The sequence below is a fragment of the Eptatretus burgeri genome, chromosome 1 (genome assembly GCF_056783735.1).
Source record: "Eptatretus burgeri isolate ZD-2024b chromosome 1, Ebu_testis_v1, whole genome shotgun sequence".
Lineage (NCBI taxonomy): Eukaryota > Metazoa > Chordata > Myxini > Myxiniformes > Myxinidae > Eptatretus > Eptatretus burgeri.
In genome coordinates this window covers 1,861,438-1,879,732 of record NC_140961.1, presented here as the reverse complement: position 1 = coordinate 1,879,732, position 18,295 = coordinate 1,861,438, and the positions used below count along the sequence as shown (strand labels likewise).

Here is an 18,295-nt window from a genome sequence, read left to right as displayed (position 1 = left end):
GCTGGATGTTGCCAAGCTCAGGGATGAGAGAGTAGCTGAGGAGTTTGCGAACAGGCTGAGTGGACACTTGGGGGGTCTGGGTACTTTGGGGGGTCCTGAAGAGTTGTGGAGTGCCTTCAAGACCACCGTCCTTGATGTTGCCGGTGGATGCCTTGGAGCTCACCGCAGGGCAAAGAAGAATTTTGTCTCTCAAGGGACACTGGATACCATTGACCAGAGTCGCAGGGCCAGGCTGAATGGCAGAGCTGAGCTGTTCAGGGAGCTGAGGCGTAAAACTGTACGTGCACTGAGGGTGGACAAGGAGGCCTATGTGCGAGGAATCTGTGAGGGGGTAGAGCATCACCTGTGGACAGGTGATTCTCGTCCCGCTTACAGGGGAATTCGCACATTACGTTCATCCAAGCCCATCCCTCGGAGCACTACAGTTCGAGCAGAGAGTGGTAGGCTCTTGACAGAGGAGTCTGAAGTGAAGGCCCGCTGGGCCGGTTACTTTGAGCGGTTGTACCAGGCTGATCCCCCAACTGTCGAGTTGGACGTCAAGGGTGTTACAATCCCTGTTGCTGACCCTCGAATCAACTGTGGTCCACCTACGCTTGTGGAAACACTTGTCGGAACCAGTTGAAACGGGGCAAAGCTCCAGGGATCTGTGGCATCCATTCCGAACTTCTCAAGGCTGGTGGAAATGCTGCACTCGTGTCATTGCATGCAGTTTTGTGCTCTGCCTGGAACACAGGCATCATCCCAACTGACTGGAAGAGGGGCCTTGTTGTCCCTCTCTGGAAAGGGAAGGGTGATTGCCAAGACTGCAACAACTACCGAGGGGTGACGCTGCTCTTAGTGCCGGGCATGGTCTTTGCTCGGATAATTCTCGATAGGGTTCGCCACCATCTTCTTGAGCACCAGCGTCCAGAGCAGTCAGGCTTTACACCAAAGAGGTCAACGATTGACCGTATCCTTGCACTTCGTGTCCTCACCGAACGCAGACGAGAGTTTCGGCAGGGGCTGCTTGCAGCCTATGTTGATCTCTGTAAAGTGTTCGATTCAGTGAATCGGGATGTCCTCTGGAGGATTCTTGGTCTTCGTGGGGTGCCACCAAAACTGATCGATCTGATGTCTGAACTCTACTCTGGTACTGAGAGTGCTGTGAAGTGTGGTCGTACCATCTCTGACTTATTTCCAGTTGTTACTGGAGTTCGTCAGGGATGTGTACTTGCCCCCACACTTTTCAGCACTTGTATGGACTGGATTCTAGGGAGGATGTCGGAGAGATCAAGTTGCGGTGCGTCATTTGGGAATGTCAAGATCTCGGACCTTGACTTTGCAGATGATGCAGTCATCTTTGCGGAGACTTTAGACATCCTCTTGGGGGCCCTCGAGGTGCTGAATGAGGAGTCGGAGCCGTTGGGATTACGGGTTTCTTGGGTCAAAACTAAGATCCAGGCTTTCGGTGACATCTTGGATGCTGCTGTCCTGTCTGTGTCTGTTTGTGGTGAGGATGTTGAGGTCGTGGAGAGATTCACTTACCTTGGCAGTGATATTCATGTCTCTGCTGGCTGCGAGTCAGAGGTCAATAGACGTCTGGGTCGGGCCTGGGGAGTCATGGATTCACTGGATCATGGGGTGTGGCGCTGCCGGTACCTGTGCGGGAGGACGAAAGTCCAAGTCTTCAGGTCCTTGGTACTTCCAGTCTTGCTCTATGGGTGCGAGACTTGGACTCTGACCAAGGATCTGAGACGGAGACTTAATTCCTTTAGTACCAGGTCTCTTCGGAGAATCCTTGGCTATCGCTGGTCGGATTTTGTGTCCAACGAGCGGTTGCTGAGAGAGAATCGGATGAGATTTGTTACCTGCATAGTCCGTGAGCGTCAGTTGCGGCTGTATGGACATGTGGCTCGTTTTCCTGACTCTGATCCTGCTCACCAGATTCTCTCAGCGAGGGAGTCTCATGAGTGGAGGAGGCCAGTGGGTCGACCACGTGCCTCATGGTTGCAACAGGTTGACCATCATCTCAAGGAGATTGGGATGGGCCTGGCATCTGCCTGGGGGATGGCCAGACGGAGGCCCCTGGAGTACCGGCGGAAAGTGGACGCAGCGACGTGCTGTTCTGGCACATGCTCACATACCTGACCTGACCTGAGTTTCAGAGAAGAGAGCAAATACCTATTTTGGGGGGTCAAGCTCCCCCCTCCCCACACATAGACTTCTTGACAAGCGCAGATTTTGATACGGTCAAGACACCTTCGTTTGGCATCAAGCGATAATGACTGAAGTGTTTACAGATTCACTGACTGACTTACCTACGGACACTGCTCGATCGCATAAGCTCACTGGACTAAAGTCCAGGTGAGCTAAACATGAAGCTTAAATCCTGAAAATGATTCGACGCGTTTGCGCATTTTTGTCTCCATTCTCCATTCATCGCGTAATTTGCTAAAGGCCGGAGTAAAACTGAAATGGTCTGGACACCACAGCACCTGTCAGTGATGATGTGCGTTCTCATTTTGTCAGTTATGACTGAGAGTCTGAACGAGGTCTTAGAAACGTGCTTATTGAGGGATCTGCATTTTTAATCTGATCGATTTCTGATTGAGAGAAGCGATGAAGCCACACAACAGCCTGAAAATACAGAATACAAGCAATCAAAAGGAGGTGAGATCATCAATGAAAACAGCAATAGTTTCAATTTGGTTTCAATTCTGCAAAAATGTATTTGCTCAGATGTAGAACTATGTCCATGTAAGTTTGCTTTCAATGGTTTTACAGTCATTTAAAAAATAAACATTCCATGAATTTTCCTCCATTTAATGGTAAAATGTGTTTTCACACTCGCCTCTCAGCTGTCTCGCCTGAGAATCCCCACCCAGCTATAAAACTGTCATCCCGGTGTTTCACAGGCAGGGTAATTTGTCAATGTGTGTGTCGTCCCTCAGATGGATGTTAAATGGGAGTCCCAGCTGCAGGCATTAGTTGGTAGACGTTAAAGATCCCATGGTGTCATTCACAGAGTAGGCGAGCTATCGGAGTGGTGACCCGACCAGAATTACAAATCCTGGGACTGCTTCAGCTGCATCAGTGCTCATGATGATGATGGGGTGATTTTGGGCCTCCATCTCCACAGCCCTGATATTGTTTCCACCTGGGAATCCTTTCAAAAAAAAGTCTACTTTCTCTCATGCACTGGTTTATCCCATCCCACCTGTGGTTTTCCGATCCATCCTGATGTCAGTTTTGGTACACTGAATCCTGTAGTGAGGGTGTTGTCGTCCAACAACTTGCTTTCTCATCTTGGAAGACAAACACAACTGTGGGTAACTTTAAATCACTCTATAAGGCCATCCTTCAGAAAGCCAGAAAACATCTTGTAAATCTCAAGGCTGAACTTTCCATCCAATCTCCTCCTTCAACGTCGAAGTGGTGCCTTGTCAAGTCCATCTCTGGTGTGTGCTGCCCCCTCCATTCCCTCCCACCTCAAAATAAAGCAGAATTCCTCATACAACCTAGTGTTTGCCTCTAAATGTCATGTCTATCCAATCTGATCCCATCAAACTCTTACTCCACTTTTTTTGTCCTTCTCTGAGAAAGTAGACAAAGTTTCATATAACTTCAACTTTGTTTCAGCTGTTGCTGTTGACCTAAGGTATCAAACCCTGCTCTGCTGCTCCTGCTTCTCTATCTGAGCTCTTCAGCCTGTCCTTTGGAAGTCAGCAAACATTACTCCCGTCCACAGGAAGGATGCAAAAACTAATCCCCTCAACTCCAGACCACCAGTAAGGTTATTTACATGTATAAGCAGTCATAAAAATCCACTATTCTTGCTGATGTCGTCGTTCCTCTTATCAAATGGCCTGATCTCTCACCATCAGTTTGGATGTCATACCGGTCACTCCAATCTGGAATTGCTCCTGCTCTTCCCTCAACAATAGTTGAAGGCCCTATATCTCAAGCAAGAGGTAAGGACCATCTCACTGAACATATCTCAGGCATTTGACAGTCTGGCAACCTGCTCTGCTTGCCAAGCTCACTGCCTGTGGTATACATGGCTACCAATTTCAATCACTCATGCTGTCAATACATTGCTATCAACGGAACATACTACTCCTCCTCTCACAGTGGAGGCTGAAGTGCCACAAGGTAATGTTGAGTCCAGTCTTGGTCCTTGTCTACCCAAACGACCTCTCTGATGTTCCAGAAAACCCTTTCCTTTTTGCAGATGACATTACATTGTATCGTACAGTGCCCCTATTTCACAGACATGTTGATTGTGGTCATTAAAATGGATCATGTCCTTCAATTCTGGGTCTCACTCAGGTCTCTCAGATCAGTCTCAGGAAGGATCATCAAATGGAACCACAAATCTATTTAGATCGATAAGCCACTGAAAGAGGGTTTAGTTTCTTGAACATCTTGGCCTCAGCGTCAGGTTTGACCTCTCCTGGACTAACCATGTAGCGAACCTTGCCTGCAACACCAGTCACAGACTCGGCATCCTCCATCACTGTCATTCCTTGAAAATTCCGAACTACTGTCAGCCTACAAGTCCTTTTTTCTTTATTGCTCACTAGAATAGTGCTCTTCATTGTGTCGAGCCCCAGCTCTTATGTCCTCTCCAATCGCTATCCATGATCTTCCCTACCCCCATTCACCCTACCTAAACAACCCTCTACAGGTTGCTGTGTTTCCTTCCTTCCCCCTCCTCTTTCCTCATTTTTTTGTTCATTCATCCTTTTGCTTTTTTTTGTCCAACTTTTTCTCCACTGTCGGTTTGTTGTCTTTTTACCCTTTGCCAGCCCGCTCTTTTTGAGCTTAGATTTTGCATAAAAAAAAAATTGTGGGATCTTTTACATCCACCATTTACCATTCCTGGCAGGCATGTCCTTTGGCTAAATATCCTCTCGTGGGATGGTGTACACGATTCCTCTCCCTGCACAATAAGCACCAGGGTGAGAGTTTACAGCTGGGTCAGGATTCAAACCTAGGATAGACCACTCAAAGGCCAGTGTGTGCACATACTTCTGAGATATCTTACCAGCCCCCTTGGGTATCCCACCTTGCATTTTTTTTTTTACACCTCCTTATGTCCTTCGTTTTCTTAATATTGTGGCAACTATCTTTCCATCCTCTATCTCGTTCCCTGTATAAATGTGCACTGCTTCTCCTACCTCCCTCCTTGCATGCATAATATGGAGGGAGAGAAATAGCTTCTTAAAGAATTGTCTAACAGTCCCCTACTTGACCTAGTATTATCCATGCTGTTACGTAGTCTTAGCATGCTTATGTCAATCAGTCTAATTAAGTAAATTGATTACCCGGAAGAATGATGAACGAGAGAGGTCAAATCAAAGTAGACAGCATTGTGTTTTGATATGTGGTTGGCGGTTTTAAGGCAGGTTGCATACATGCATATGAATGCAGAGAATTATTTATTGCAAGAAAAATGTTAAGGAGTCAGTTGTCGATCATATTTTGTGAAACACACCACTGCTGCATTGTATTATCATACACAAGGTATAACAGTTGTGCATTGTATGACACTGGGTTCTCTCTTCGACTCCACTATTTCTGGTAACAATGAATTTGTATTGCATAAACTTCACTTACTACATATAGTTACACATTTAGGGGCATCTTATTAGAAAGCTTTTTCGTTTTTTTTCCTGCGGTGAAAGCAGATGGCAGACTTTGGGACGGACATCGGCCTGCATAACTGTTCCTTTTCCTCCACGGAAGAACAGATCGGCTTCATGACAGTGACGATGTTTCAGGGAGGAAACAAAGAATTGTTGGTGCACCAGTCCCAAGTCAAAAAGAGCAAAAAGAAAAAGAAACAGGCAGCGGATGGAGATTCTCCTCGGTAAGGTCGACAGTCGACATCTGTTTTGTGTTAATCAACTTGGGTATCCCTGCAATTACCAAGTCTTTGATGGGAGGTTGATGCCTCGCTCAGAATCTCCAGTTGGACCGACTGTATTTGAGGACTGAGTCAGACAGCTCATGTGTGTTGGCCGCAGGAAAAAGGGTCGTCCGTTGGGTACAACCAAAGCAGCCGGATATCGAACCAGCACAGGGCGTCCACCAGGAACTACAAAAGCTGCGGGTTACAAGACCAGCACCGGACGTCCTCGTGGAACCACCAAAGCAGCCGGGTACAAAACGAGTCCAGGACGCCCACCAGGTTCCAAGCAAGTAGCACACTTTGTATTGTGATGGCGTTGGCTTCAAACAGAATGGATGATGTGTTTTCCTTTATTTCTATCGACATCATTCAATTCCTAAAAGTTAAGTCACCCGAACATGTTTTGTTTGCAGAAATGCGCTGTATAAAGCGGGCCCAAGTGAGCTCAGCACAGTGAAGGCGGAGGAGTTGGGATTAAAGCTGAAGTTGGTAAAAGAAAGCCGACCTCGGAAACCCAAGGGACTTGCTGACGTGATCAGGTGTCACCCTATAGGGCAGGTCCAGTCTCTCAACGCTGGTCCGGGAGATTTACTTTTGTCGAGGCATATCCTGGAGACAATTCATTGAGATCGTTATGTAATCGAGCTCAGATGGACGGACCAAAGGTTTATCCGTCTTGCTCTGGAAGAGCTTTTGAAGCCCGCGTAAGTCAAATCAATCTTAACTTCCTGATATGCTTCTGTGGTTGTAAAAATCTGCCGATGCAGAGTGGGGTTATTGATACGTTGACAATTAAGGTGTACTAGTCACCAAACCACTGCCTCCTGAAAACCCGCTTTGCCTGCCTGCATTTGATGAGCAAACAGCCAGACATCGGCATGTCATTTGTTTTATCGTGAAAAGGATTTTGCAAGTTAGGAATTCACCGTTGTATTATTTACACTTTTTAATCATTTCAAATGACAATGACACCGTTGATGAAAAGTTTTGCGTTCTTGTAAAAGCGGTGAAACGGAGCGGTTTTTACGGTTCGTGCTCTTGTTTGACAGGGCACAGCAGTCTAAGCTCGCGTTGTATAAGCATGTTTTGATGGCTAGTCTTTTGTAGGGTATTAATCCACTGTCATGTAGTTTTTAAATTGTCTTCATTCTGTGCTCACCATTGTTTGCTCATGTACCAAACGTTGCTATTTCCCCACCCCACCGTAAGCATCATTAACATATTATGTATGCAAAATTGGTGGAATTTATGACTCGGTCCCCAATCTTTCTTCCCTTTACCACCCCACCCCCACCCCATTTACCCAAAGAGATTATTATTATTATTATTATTTTTGTCCCTTGCTTTAATGTGTGTTCACATTCATCTAGTACTGTGAGAATAGAATACATTTCACATTTGTCTTTTTTTTTTCTTCCATTCTCAATAAAGGCCAGCCAGCCTACGTTCGTCGTTCTGATTTATGGAGACACATTTGGGTAGGATGCATCTCATGAGATCAAATGCTGAGGCCATCTCATGAGATCTCGAAGATCGTCATTTTAATCGTAATCTGCTGAAGGCAGTGACGTTGTGCTGGATATGACTGGATCCTTGAAAGAAAACTCTATGGTCCATGTCAAACTAATGCTGGTGTTCCAATTGAAGATGGATTTATTGCTGTCAAAGCAGCATCACAACAAGGATTACATTACAATAGGTTACACCGTGGTTTGCTGTTGCCCTCCTAGTTAGTGGTAGAGCAGGAATTTGTAATTTGTTTTGGGTGCCAGCGATAACTCACCTATTCTTCGCACTGGACACTAAGATTTTTAACGTCCACCAAACAATTCCATGGAATGAGACTCCCAGTTTAATGTCCATCCACCAGCATGCCGTTTTATAGCAGAGTCTGGATTTGAAACGGACTAGACGGCTTGAGAGAGCGCATGCCTCTAGGGCCTCGGCTATCCTGCCCCCCAATGGTGCATATCAGTCACTCAATATTACATGATTGAATGAATGAGATTGATTTAATGATCGAGATTGAAATCGTTTTCAAAACGCAACGTTTACTAAATCATCCTGAAGAAACGGTAAACTTCCAAACCTTATTCAGTTGTGCTGAAGATGTTAATGTTTTTGTAAAGATGGGTTTATTGAGTGAGAATCCTGGAAGAGAATCCATGCCCAGCCCTCATACTTGCAGACTGGTATATTTCTTCCACTACTCTATCTCTTTTCTGGTTCTTTCATTCCCTTACTTGTTTTGTCCAACTGTGATCCCACTGCCTCTGTCAGTTTGTTGCTTCTTTGATCTCTGTCACCTCATTCTTCCATGAGCTGAAATCTTCTCTAAACATGTATATGACATGCCATTGTGTGGTGGTACCCTTGCCAAATTGTAAATTCCTGCTATAATCTGCGAAGGGAACACATTACACCAGCGGCATATCTGTGTCTGCAGAAATTATGCAACCAGCAACCATGTGCTGCACATGCACACGACACCGATAAAAGCTACAATTCCTCGTGAGTTCCGATTCAAGACTTGTATTAATTGTTGATTAAATTGGCTCGTGTCTCAAAACGGAGATTGTTTAAGGACACTGAACTTGTGGAGCTTGCGTCATCTGGGCTTCTTGGCAACGCCCAAAGTCCAAGCAACCAGACACCAGGCGCATCGGGAACACGCCTCTCAAAGGAAGCGGTTTCGGTCATCGTTTTGACACAAAACAAACTCTCGATGTGATTTATCCTGAACCAAATCTTTCTTTTACTCAGCAGGAAAATGTCTGTTACCTCCACCACCGAAGGTGAAGGAGGTTATGTTTTCACCCCTTTCTGTCTGTTTGTCTGTGTAGAGGATATCTCAAAGTTGTGAATGGATCCGGATGATATTTTGTGGACAGGTTCGATGTGTGACAAAGACGAACTGATTATATTTGAGTGACGATCCGGATCCAACTACTAAAATTTTAAAGTGATTTTTCACCATTGAGAGATTAGGCCAAAAACGATATGTAGCACGATATCTCAAAAAGTTGTGGACGGATTCTGACCAAACTTGGTGGACATGATGGTTGTGTGACAAGGAAGAAATGATTCAATTTTGGTGAAGATCTGGATCCCGATCCAGATTTGATAATTTTTTCAGTGATTCTTCACCATTGAGAGATAGGGCTAAACTGATATATAGCACGATAGCTCAAAAAGTTGTGGACGGATTCGGACCAAACTTGGTGGACATGTTGGGTGTGTGACAAGGAAGAAACGATTCAATTTTGGTGAAGATCTGGATCCCGATGCAAATCTGATAATTTTTAAAGTGATTCTTCACCATTGAGAGATTGGGCTAAAAGATAAACCGATATATAGCACGTTAGCTCAAAAAGTTGTGGACGGATTAGGATGGAACTTGGTGGACGTGTGTGTGTGTGTGTGTGTGTGTGTGTGTGTGTGTGTGTGTGTGTGTGTGTGTGTGTGTGTGTGTGTGTGTCAGTCAAGGACGAAATGGTTCAATTTTGGTGAAGATCTGGATCCCGATCCAGATCTGATAATTTTTTTTTTAAGTGATTCTTCTCCATTGAGAGATAGGGCTAAACTGATATATTGCATGATAGCTTAAAAAGTTGTGGATGGATTAGGATGGAACTTGGTGGATGTGTGTGTGCGTGTGTGTGTGAGTCAAGGATGAATTGATTCGATTTTGGTGAAAATCTGGATACTAGAATTATTTAACCTGTTCCTTTGGCGGCACCTTTGGAAATGATGCTGCATCAATTAACCCCTTCATCCTCATCATCATCTTGTCTACGGAAATGAAGGTCGTCCTGCAGATCTTCTGGTCTGCACTGCGGATGGTACTTGGTTAATTTGATGGTTGGTGCAGGATGTAGTGCTCATGATTGAGTGATGGTCAATGCAAGTGGAAACGCTCATCCCACCAAACCTTGTCTTGACCCTGTTTGAAAGCTTCAACAGATTGAGCATCCACAACATTCTGGGAAAGACTCTTCCAGTCTTTCACTACCCTCTGACTGAAGAAATTTTTCCTCACATCTAACTTACACCTCGACACAAAGAGTTTAAGGGAGTGGCCCCATGTTGAAGGGTATTGAGCCCGAGTGAATAAATGTTGCGGTCTAATCTGGTCGATTCCGTGTCACACCTTGAACATTTGGATCATATCACCACAACGGTGGCGGTGGAAAAGCGAAAACATATTCAAATGCCGGAATCTCTGGATAGGAAAATTCACGGAGGGTGGGAATCATCCTTGTAGCTCGTCTCTGCACCTTCTCAACTTCATCGATGTCCATCAGGAATCTTGAGTGCCAGGCAATGTTGCCGTACTCAAACAATGGTTGTTCCAGTGGCTTGAACATCATATGGAGGGTTTCTTCATTCAGACTCACAAAGGATCATTTGATTAGCCCAAGTGTTTGGTTGGCCTTGTTTGCATGAATTGCCACATGCTCATGGAAGCTCAAATCCCTATCAAAGATCGATCTAAATCACTTCCCGCAACTCTGCATTCCCCATGTGGTACGACTTCCTGATATTGCCTCTACCCAGGTGCAGTCTTGCATTTGTTCAGATTGAAAAGAAGTAACCATAGCTGTGACCATTCCATGGCACTATCCACTGTATGTCCTACTGGATGACTGAAGTTGATGCTTGGTCAAAAGCTGGACCATACACTTTGACATCATCTGCATGGAGTTGGATACTGCTATGGATTGAAGACAGCAGGTCATTGATGAAGATGACAAATGGTGTCGGACCAAGGACACGACCCTGAGGTATTCCACTAAGTATGTCTGCCCAATCTGATTTTGCTCCATTCACAATGACTTTGACGTCTCTGTGAGGAAAGCTTCCTTTCGTGATGTGATGGAAATTTCGAAAGGATTTCGTGAAAGGAAAGACGTGATTTCGAAAGGAAAGACGTGATGAGTGATTCTTCAATACCACACGATCTTGCCTTCTCCAGGAGTCTTTTGTGTGGGACCAAATCAAAAGCCTTGCAAAAGTCGTGAAAACTAACATCCATAGGCACTCAGTCATCCAGTGATCTAATCCAATCTTCCAACTGCTACAGAAGCTGTTATGCAAGACCTCCCAAGGGTAAACCCATGTTGAGCATTGCAAAAGTCATGTGACATCGAGTGTTTTACTATGGCATCCCTCACTCTGGAGTCCATGACCTTTGCAACCACCAATGTCAATCTGACAGGTCTAGTTCCTGGATTATTTATGGCTCCTTTTCTTATATATGGGAGTGATGTTGGCATCTTTCCAGTCAAATGGCAGAACACCATCTTTCATCGAATTGTTGAAGATTAAAGTCAGGGGAATGGCTATCCCGTAAGCCACCTCTTTACATACTCTTGGGTGAATTCCATCTGGACCAGGAGATTTACTGGTTTTCAGGTTCTCCAATTTCCTCCTATCTCCTCAAATATTGCAATATTGTTCAATGGCTCTACAGTCCACATTATGATGAGGAACCGTTGGAATCTGAGATGTATCCTCTCGTGAAAACTCGTTCAAATGTCATTCTGAGGGTGTCAGCCTTCTCATCAGATGTGGCAATTGTATTGTCATCCTTTATCACATTTCCAACTCTGACTCTCATCTTGGTCCTGCTATTTACATACTGCCAGAATTTATTGGGATTCTCCTTCACGTTCCTCACAACCTTCTCCTCAAACTCCTTGCATAGGTTCCTTGTGGTAGCGTGAATGTCATTCCTCAACTGTCTGTACCTTGATAGGTCAGTATCATTTCCTGATTTGAGAAAATTCTTCCATGCTTGGCATTTCTGCCGAGACTGAACCAAAGCTCTTTGTCATGCAGATGTTCTTGCGCCTCGCCTGTTTCAGTGCGTACTTTGGTATACAGTCCCGGACCGCCCCTTCCAGTACTTTTCTAAAATCTAGTCAAGCCTCCACAGTCCAGATTTCTTAGTCTGTCATTGCAGTCATGATTCCGCAGTCGCTCATTTATCTTGTCGTGACTTCCTCTCTCATAGTTAAAGCGACTGTGTGATGTACTTGTTGAAGGAATAGCAGGAACATTCAGTTCCAATACTAAGCAACTGTGATCAGTTAGTCCCATTGGTGGTAGGTAATCAACCGAGTTAACGATTTCAGGTGTGTTGGTGATGACAAGGTCCAACACATTAGGCTGTTGACCATTTTGATACCTCGTTGGTTCTGTTACATGTTGGTGTATAAATGTATCTTTCAGTGCATCGAAAAACTTGCGTGCTGGGTGCTCTGGTTGAGTAATCGTATGCCAACTTTACCAGTCAATTTCCGGATAGTTCAATCTCCCATGAGGATGTGCGTGTCAACTTTTAAACTTACACGATGAAGTAACTCACAGACGAACTCCAAATTCCTTATGCCGTTCAACGGGCTCCGGTATAGGCAGCCTGTGAGTATGCTCTTATCTGCTCCAGCATGATCTTATACCAAACAGCTTCTTGGTAGTCTGAAGTGAGTTGCATATCCACTATGTGGAGTTCAGCTTTGGTGCAGATTGTAACTCCTCTTATATTCTGTGCTGTGTCCAACATTGATAACAGATATCCATCGATTGCTACTGATGCAGGTAACAATCGAAACACTTGCTTTCAGTGCAACTTCTGTTATCATTAAAATGTCAGGATCATATTTCCCTCCAAGTAGTTTCAGTTCATGTAATTTATTCGGTAACGAATCCACATTGGTATACAACACCCTTAAATTGTCTTTCCTTCCAATGTCCTAAATATTTACCCTTACACTGCCACCGAGTCATTGTGGACGAGAGTCTTTCCCTGATGCTTGGGGACAAGAACCATTTTCCAATATCTCACCACTGGGCCCACTCCCTGACACTTGTGTGCATGAAACACTGCTAGGTGCTCGAGGGTTATCACTACCTTCTGTTGCTTGTGGACATGAACCACCTGCACCTCCTCATTTGCTGCCGAGTTACTGTCTGTTCTCACTGGTGCTTCAGGTTTCCTGGCTTGTTCACCTCTCTCTTTCCCATTACATTCTTGCTGACCATGAGGTCGCTTCACTTGGATTCTTCCCTGATATATAATCAGGTTTTCTTCTCCATTTCTCTTCCTTCTTTGGATTTCATCCCAAAGCTTTTTCTTCTCATTACACTGAAATGTTATGTCTGGGGCCACATATGTCTGCCCATTTCTCTGTTCCTCTTAGGTTCTTTACAGAGTATTGAATCTCTCTTTTTCTGCCATTAGTCAGCTGAACCAACACCACACACGGGTTTATACCACCTAGTCTCAATACCTTGTCGACTGACACACCCATTGCTCCAAGTCCATCCACGATGATCTCCATCAGAGTTTTGATCCTGCAGTTGTCTCACTAGTTGAAGCTTTAGACTCCGCAACATTAAACAGCACAATATTGTTCTTACGTCTCTCATGGTCGACAACTTTCTCCAGAGCCAGGATGCTGAACACAGCCGGCTGCATTCTGGTGTCTTGAGCTTAACTGTGACTATGACTGTACCTTTTCTCTAATGGCAATCATTGAAGCAAGTTCACTTGGTTGATCATCTGTCAGTCTCACTGCATCAGCATAACTTTTTCTAATTATCTTCTCCACAGTTTTTATCATGCCCTTGACAGTTTCCTGAAATTCCTGAAGCATCTTTCCAACTTGCTCTGTCACCCCTTTTTGACTTCGTGAGATACTTTGTTACATTGAGTTGACACCCCCCCCCCACCCCATCTCACTGCTGCTTTCGTGGCTTGGATAGCCACTTTTTCACAGGCGTGCATGGTTTGACTCGATGCCAAACACGTTATACATATCCAATGTCATGTCTTCACACTCCACACAGGACCATCGTCCGCATGCTTCACACTCCATCGTACACTTCCTTCTTTATCTGTGGCAAATTTTGCACTGAAGCGTATCCTCTTGATGACTCCTTGAACTTTTAGCCTGTGCCTTATTTTGAGCCTGAGTTTCCTGCTGATCTTTTTCACATTGATAGGATAATTCATGGAGCGTTGTGTTTTCAGACATCAATCAATACGGCTGTTGATTTCTGGGTAGACTTTATCTCCATAACTGTCATGTTCTCGGATGAATTTCAATACTTCTTCATGCTCAGTAGGTTTTTCCACTAATGGATCCACAGACTGTTTGTCATATGATGCAGAAGGAATAGTTAGTGCTTTTAAGCTTTAACCATATTTTGGCAGTCTTGATCTGGTAGAAAATTCCATTTGCTGAGAAAATGTCTATCTGGTCGTCCAGCTTGCTTGCTTGCTTGCATAATGGGCACCATACCTGTCATGTGCATGAGGTGAGGGTGTTTTGGGGTCTGCCCTCCCCCCCCCAATCTACTTTCTCAACAATCCTCTTGAAGTCCTTTCATTCAAGCTTCTGGGTCTCATGATCTGCCAAGATCTTTCCTGGGAAAGCCACATTTCCAACATGGCCTCCAAAGCCAGTCGCCGACTGGGCATCCTCTGTTGTGCAAAGTCCTTCCTTTGCACACCTGAGCTTTCCTCCACAGCCTGATGGAGTACTGCTCTCCCATCTGGGTTTGTGCACCTGCCTCGGCTTCACGCTGAGGAAACCAAGGCTTTTAGGATCATTGGTGTCTCCCGCGATGAAGCTGTCTTTTGGTCTCTCACCGCATACTGGTCGGTGGTCTTTCTGTCTTCTCGTCTCCTCTCCAGCTTCCCTCCTCCTGCTCTGCGATCTGCCCCCCCCACCCCCATATTTCTACAGGACGCTCCAGGTCCACCAACAACCCCCTTCTGGTTTCCTCATCCGAAGGTGCCTTCCATGTACACAGTACTGCTCACCTTCACTCTTTCATTCCTCTTTTTTCCCACCACTGTAACAAACTCGCACATTCTCTTCAATCCTACTCCTCCCTCCAAGTCTTCAAAACAGCTGTTCACCACCATCTCTCATCTTCCCCCATCAAAAACCACGATCTTTTGTACCCCCGTTAACCCACCCCAAACCCACCTCCCTCATATTCCCTGCTTTCTATCCTGAAAGTCCCTGTAATGTCCATCTTGTTTACCCCATGTACTCCACCCCATCCCTCTCCCTTCCACAGATCTCCTCATGTGTCTCTTCCCCACAGTTTTGTACTTCCCTCTCCCACCCTTCTTCTTCCTGCTCCCTTTGTTATACGTTCTGTGTGTTAGCTCTTATACAAGCGTCGACATTGTATACAAATAAAAATAAAGTGGCAGCACGGAGAGCCTTGACATCAACAGACATGTGAATCTCATCTCGCAGCGAATCCAGAGGGTGAGAAATCTCAGTTTTGATGGATGCCAGAGTGCGTGATCTGAGCTCGGTGCCATACCTCTGCTCCGCGAGATGCTGTCGGCTGGGATGAATGAGTTGTAACCAGCGTTGGACCACAATGTTCTCCAGTGAGGGTGACATATCCTCATTATGTCGGCCATAATGGCTGAGCCCATTTTCAGCGAGAGGTCATCCTCAAGGAAAGCCATCAGATGTTGATGCAGGTCCTCATAATGTTCATCCTGACTGCATTCTAAAATCAGCCAAGTCTAAGAGGTGGGCACCGATAGCCTGGAGACCATAATACAGGCGGATGGTCTGCCATATTGAAGCAAGTGACGTTGATGCTTTGATTATAGAGATCCGTGATATTGTTGTGGGGCTGGGTATCGGTGGCGAGCACGACCGCTAGGGGGAGCAGTAGAGTCGGCTCCACCGAACACACCGGAATTTAGGTCGTGACCCTCGAATAAGTCCGAAAGGCAGAGGCCCCTTATCGGACCGAAGATCGCCAATAGGTCGACCACGTGGGATATGGTCAATTGCCAATTTCAATATACCCAAATACCCACGACGTCCAAACTTCCGGGGACAATTCACCCTCAGCAGGATCTGCACGATCCGGGCCGTGACCGAGCCGGATCCGAGTCGTACCCCGAGCGGAGAGTACCAGAACCCTGCTGGCCAATTGCACGATTACGGCAACAATGAGGCCTCCTAATTCCCATTCGCAGCACAGCAAACCAAATATAGAAAGGACAAGGACAAGCTGGGAGATTCAACAAGAGGGGATTTATTTACAATGGGGGGAAGGGAAGTCGCCATGTCTGCGAAAGATGGCAGAAAGAGAGATTCAATAATCTGTAAAGAACCTAAGAGGAACAGAGAAATGGGCAGACATATGGGGGGAATACAGCTCTTTAACACACAAAGAGCAGAGTTATCCGAATAAGAAATGTAATGTACAAGTAAAGGAAAGCACTTACACAATTTCTACTTATAGACGGGGCCCACGGACACACACACGCACACACAAATACCCAGAAAGAGATGGACCTCGAGGTCTTTATTGCCCCTTTAGCTCGGAGGGAAGACGAGCTGAGGGAAGAGAACATGCTGGCTACCTGGCCGCGTTTGTGCGGCTCGACGTCCGCATCTTCCCGGAGCACCAGTCTCCAAAATATAGGACCAAGGCAGCTGAACCCAGAGGAGGTGAGACGAGGTGATCTCCTGTGATGAGATAGTCGACCGTTTGTCGTAATGCGCCAGACGAGACGCCTCGGATGCATGCGATGCAGTCAGCCGCAGACCCAGACAAGCGCGCTCGAGCAGACGGGACGCAATCATTAATCCTTCCTTCCGTCCTTCGGGGCGCGGTCCGCTCCCCCGTTGCCTGCTCTCATTTGGTGGACGGCGTGTCGCGGCTCCGCCTTCTTGAGAAAGACCGCCCCGGCTTTGATCCACGCGTCGCGCATTGGGTGGAAAATGACGCATACCCTTATTTGGCGCCAAGCCAGAACGAAACGCTTCGTGACCATATTTGGTGCGAAATCCACACCGCCTGGGATATGGAATTCCGCCCACACACACGCACGCATGCCTGCGAGCACGCGAAGAATGCCGCGAGCAGTGTTGTTGTTGTTGTTGTTATTGTTGTCATTGTTCGGGTAAAAATCCTATCTATAAAATAACTGTGCAGTGCACATACACTTAATTCCCATTAGACATAGGAGAAAGGGAGCTATCTATCCACATTTACTTTACGGAATAACTGAGCTACGGGGACTTGAATGTTGAGTGCTCATGGCTGCCAGATTCGTAACAATATTGTTACGAATTTGGAAATCGATCACACTCAACATTCAGGTCCTTTAGCTCAGTTATCTCGGTAAGTACGTTTTCTATAGATAGCTCGCCTTCCATTGTTAAATGGGTAAATCTATGTAAATGTGCTGTGATTTATTTTAATAGTTAGGGTTCAATCAGAACAACAAAGAAGAACGACCCTCCTCCGCAAAGGAGAAGAAAAAGAACCCTCCCGTCCCGAGATTCAACAGCATAAGCAGGAATGACGGTTGGGGCGGGTCCGGCAGAAAGCAAGGTAAACAGCCCCCACCTGCGGTTGCGGGGGCGGCGCACGAGGGCGAATGAGTGATGCCGGAAGCGAGGCGGGGCTGAGAGGGATAAGAAGGGGACCCTCTGCTTGGCTCGAGGGGGTTGTTCTGGTGCTGGTTCGGTTTTTGCTCTGCTTCGTGGTCTGGTTCGGCTGGCTCTTCTTGGTTCGTGGAGCTCTTCGTGGTCTCTGCTTGGTTCCCGGCTTGGTGCGACTCCTTGGCCTCATCTTGGTCGGTGGTTCTTCGGTGAAGCGAAGCATCTTCAGGAAGGATTGGTGCCTCGTCTCACCAGCACGTGTTCCGGAGCGCGAGGGGATCCGCCGGAGCTCGGAAAGGATCGCGGCTCGCGATGGTTGGAACCAGCTCGCCCTCGATGGTGCCTGGTCCGAACAGCTGGAAGACCACATGAGGTGGAAAGGTCCCAGATAGGTCCTGGGCTTCAGCTTATCTGTCCCTCCGAGCTGAAGTCCATATTAAAGCCATCAGCCACCATTTCTTGGGTGTGTGTACATATGTGGGCCCATCTAACAAGTAGAAAACTGTTAAGTGCTTTGTGTGCTGTATATAATTTCATTGCATTTCTTATATCCGGTATAGCTCTGCTTCATGTGCTCCCCTCATTTCCCCATTGCAGTATAAATAAACCCCAATTGTTAAATGTTTTCAGCTCGTCCACGTTCCTTCTTTCATTGACTGAGCATGTCGTGTGTGAGGGATTAGTTGGCCATTGCCGTGGTTGCAGGATAATTCGGTCCGACGGTTCTCGGCGATTAAAACCGCTCCGGATTGCACACGGAACGAGCTCCCCAAGCGGTTCGGTTTCGTACGAGTTCCGTCGAGGTTGAAATTCCCCGGTAGTTGGACCACGTGGGTACTGAGGTAAATTGAAGTTGGCAATCGACCCTACCCCACGTGGTCTACCCATTGGCGGATTTCGGTCTGAAAGGAATCAGTCTTCTCTGGACTTTTCCGGAGAAGTACGATCTGAATTCTGGGCG

General features: G+C 46.2%; 2 protein-coding genes across 11 annotated transcripts in view; one reads left to right on the top strand and one right to left on the bottom strand.

Moving 5' to 3' along the window:
* The window catches only part of LOC147033775 (uncharacterized), a 51,064-nt gene extending 43,873 nt beyond the window's left edge, over positions 1-7,191 (top strand). For 3 of the 8 annotated variants that reach the window (XM_085870742.1, XM_085870732.1, XM_085870751.1), the window contains exons 2-5: positions 2,509-2,649; positions 5,667-5,851; positions 6,009-6,179; positions 6,307-7,191. In XM_085870742.1, coding sequence (XP_085726868.1) covers positions 2,599-2,649; positions 5,667-5,851; positions 6,009-6,179; positions 6,307-6,520 — 621 coding nt within the window. In that variant the 5' untranslated portion in view covers positions 2,509-2,598 and the 3' untranslated portion in view covers positions 6,521-7,191. The remainder of the gene's footprint in view (positions 1-2,508; positions 2,650-5,666; positions 5,852-6,008; positions 6,180-6,306) is intronic. The other 5 variants (XM_085870766.1, XM_085870758.1, XM_085870795.1 and 2 more) reach the window with 4 other exon arrangements.
* The window catches only part of LOC147033774 (uncharacterized), a 39,098-nt gene that overhangs the window by 19,587 nt on the left and 1,216 nt on the right, over positions 1-18,295 (bottom strand). The gene's annotated exons all lie outside the window — the stretch shown is intronic.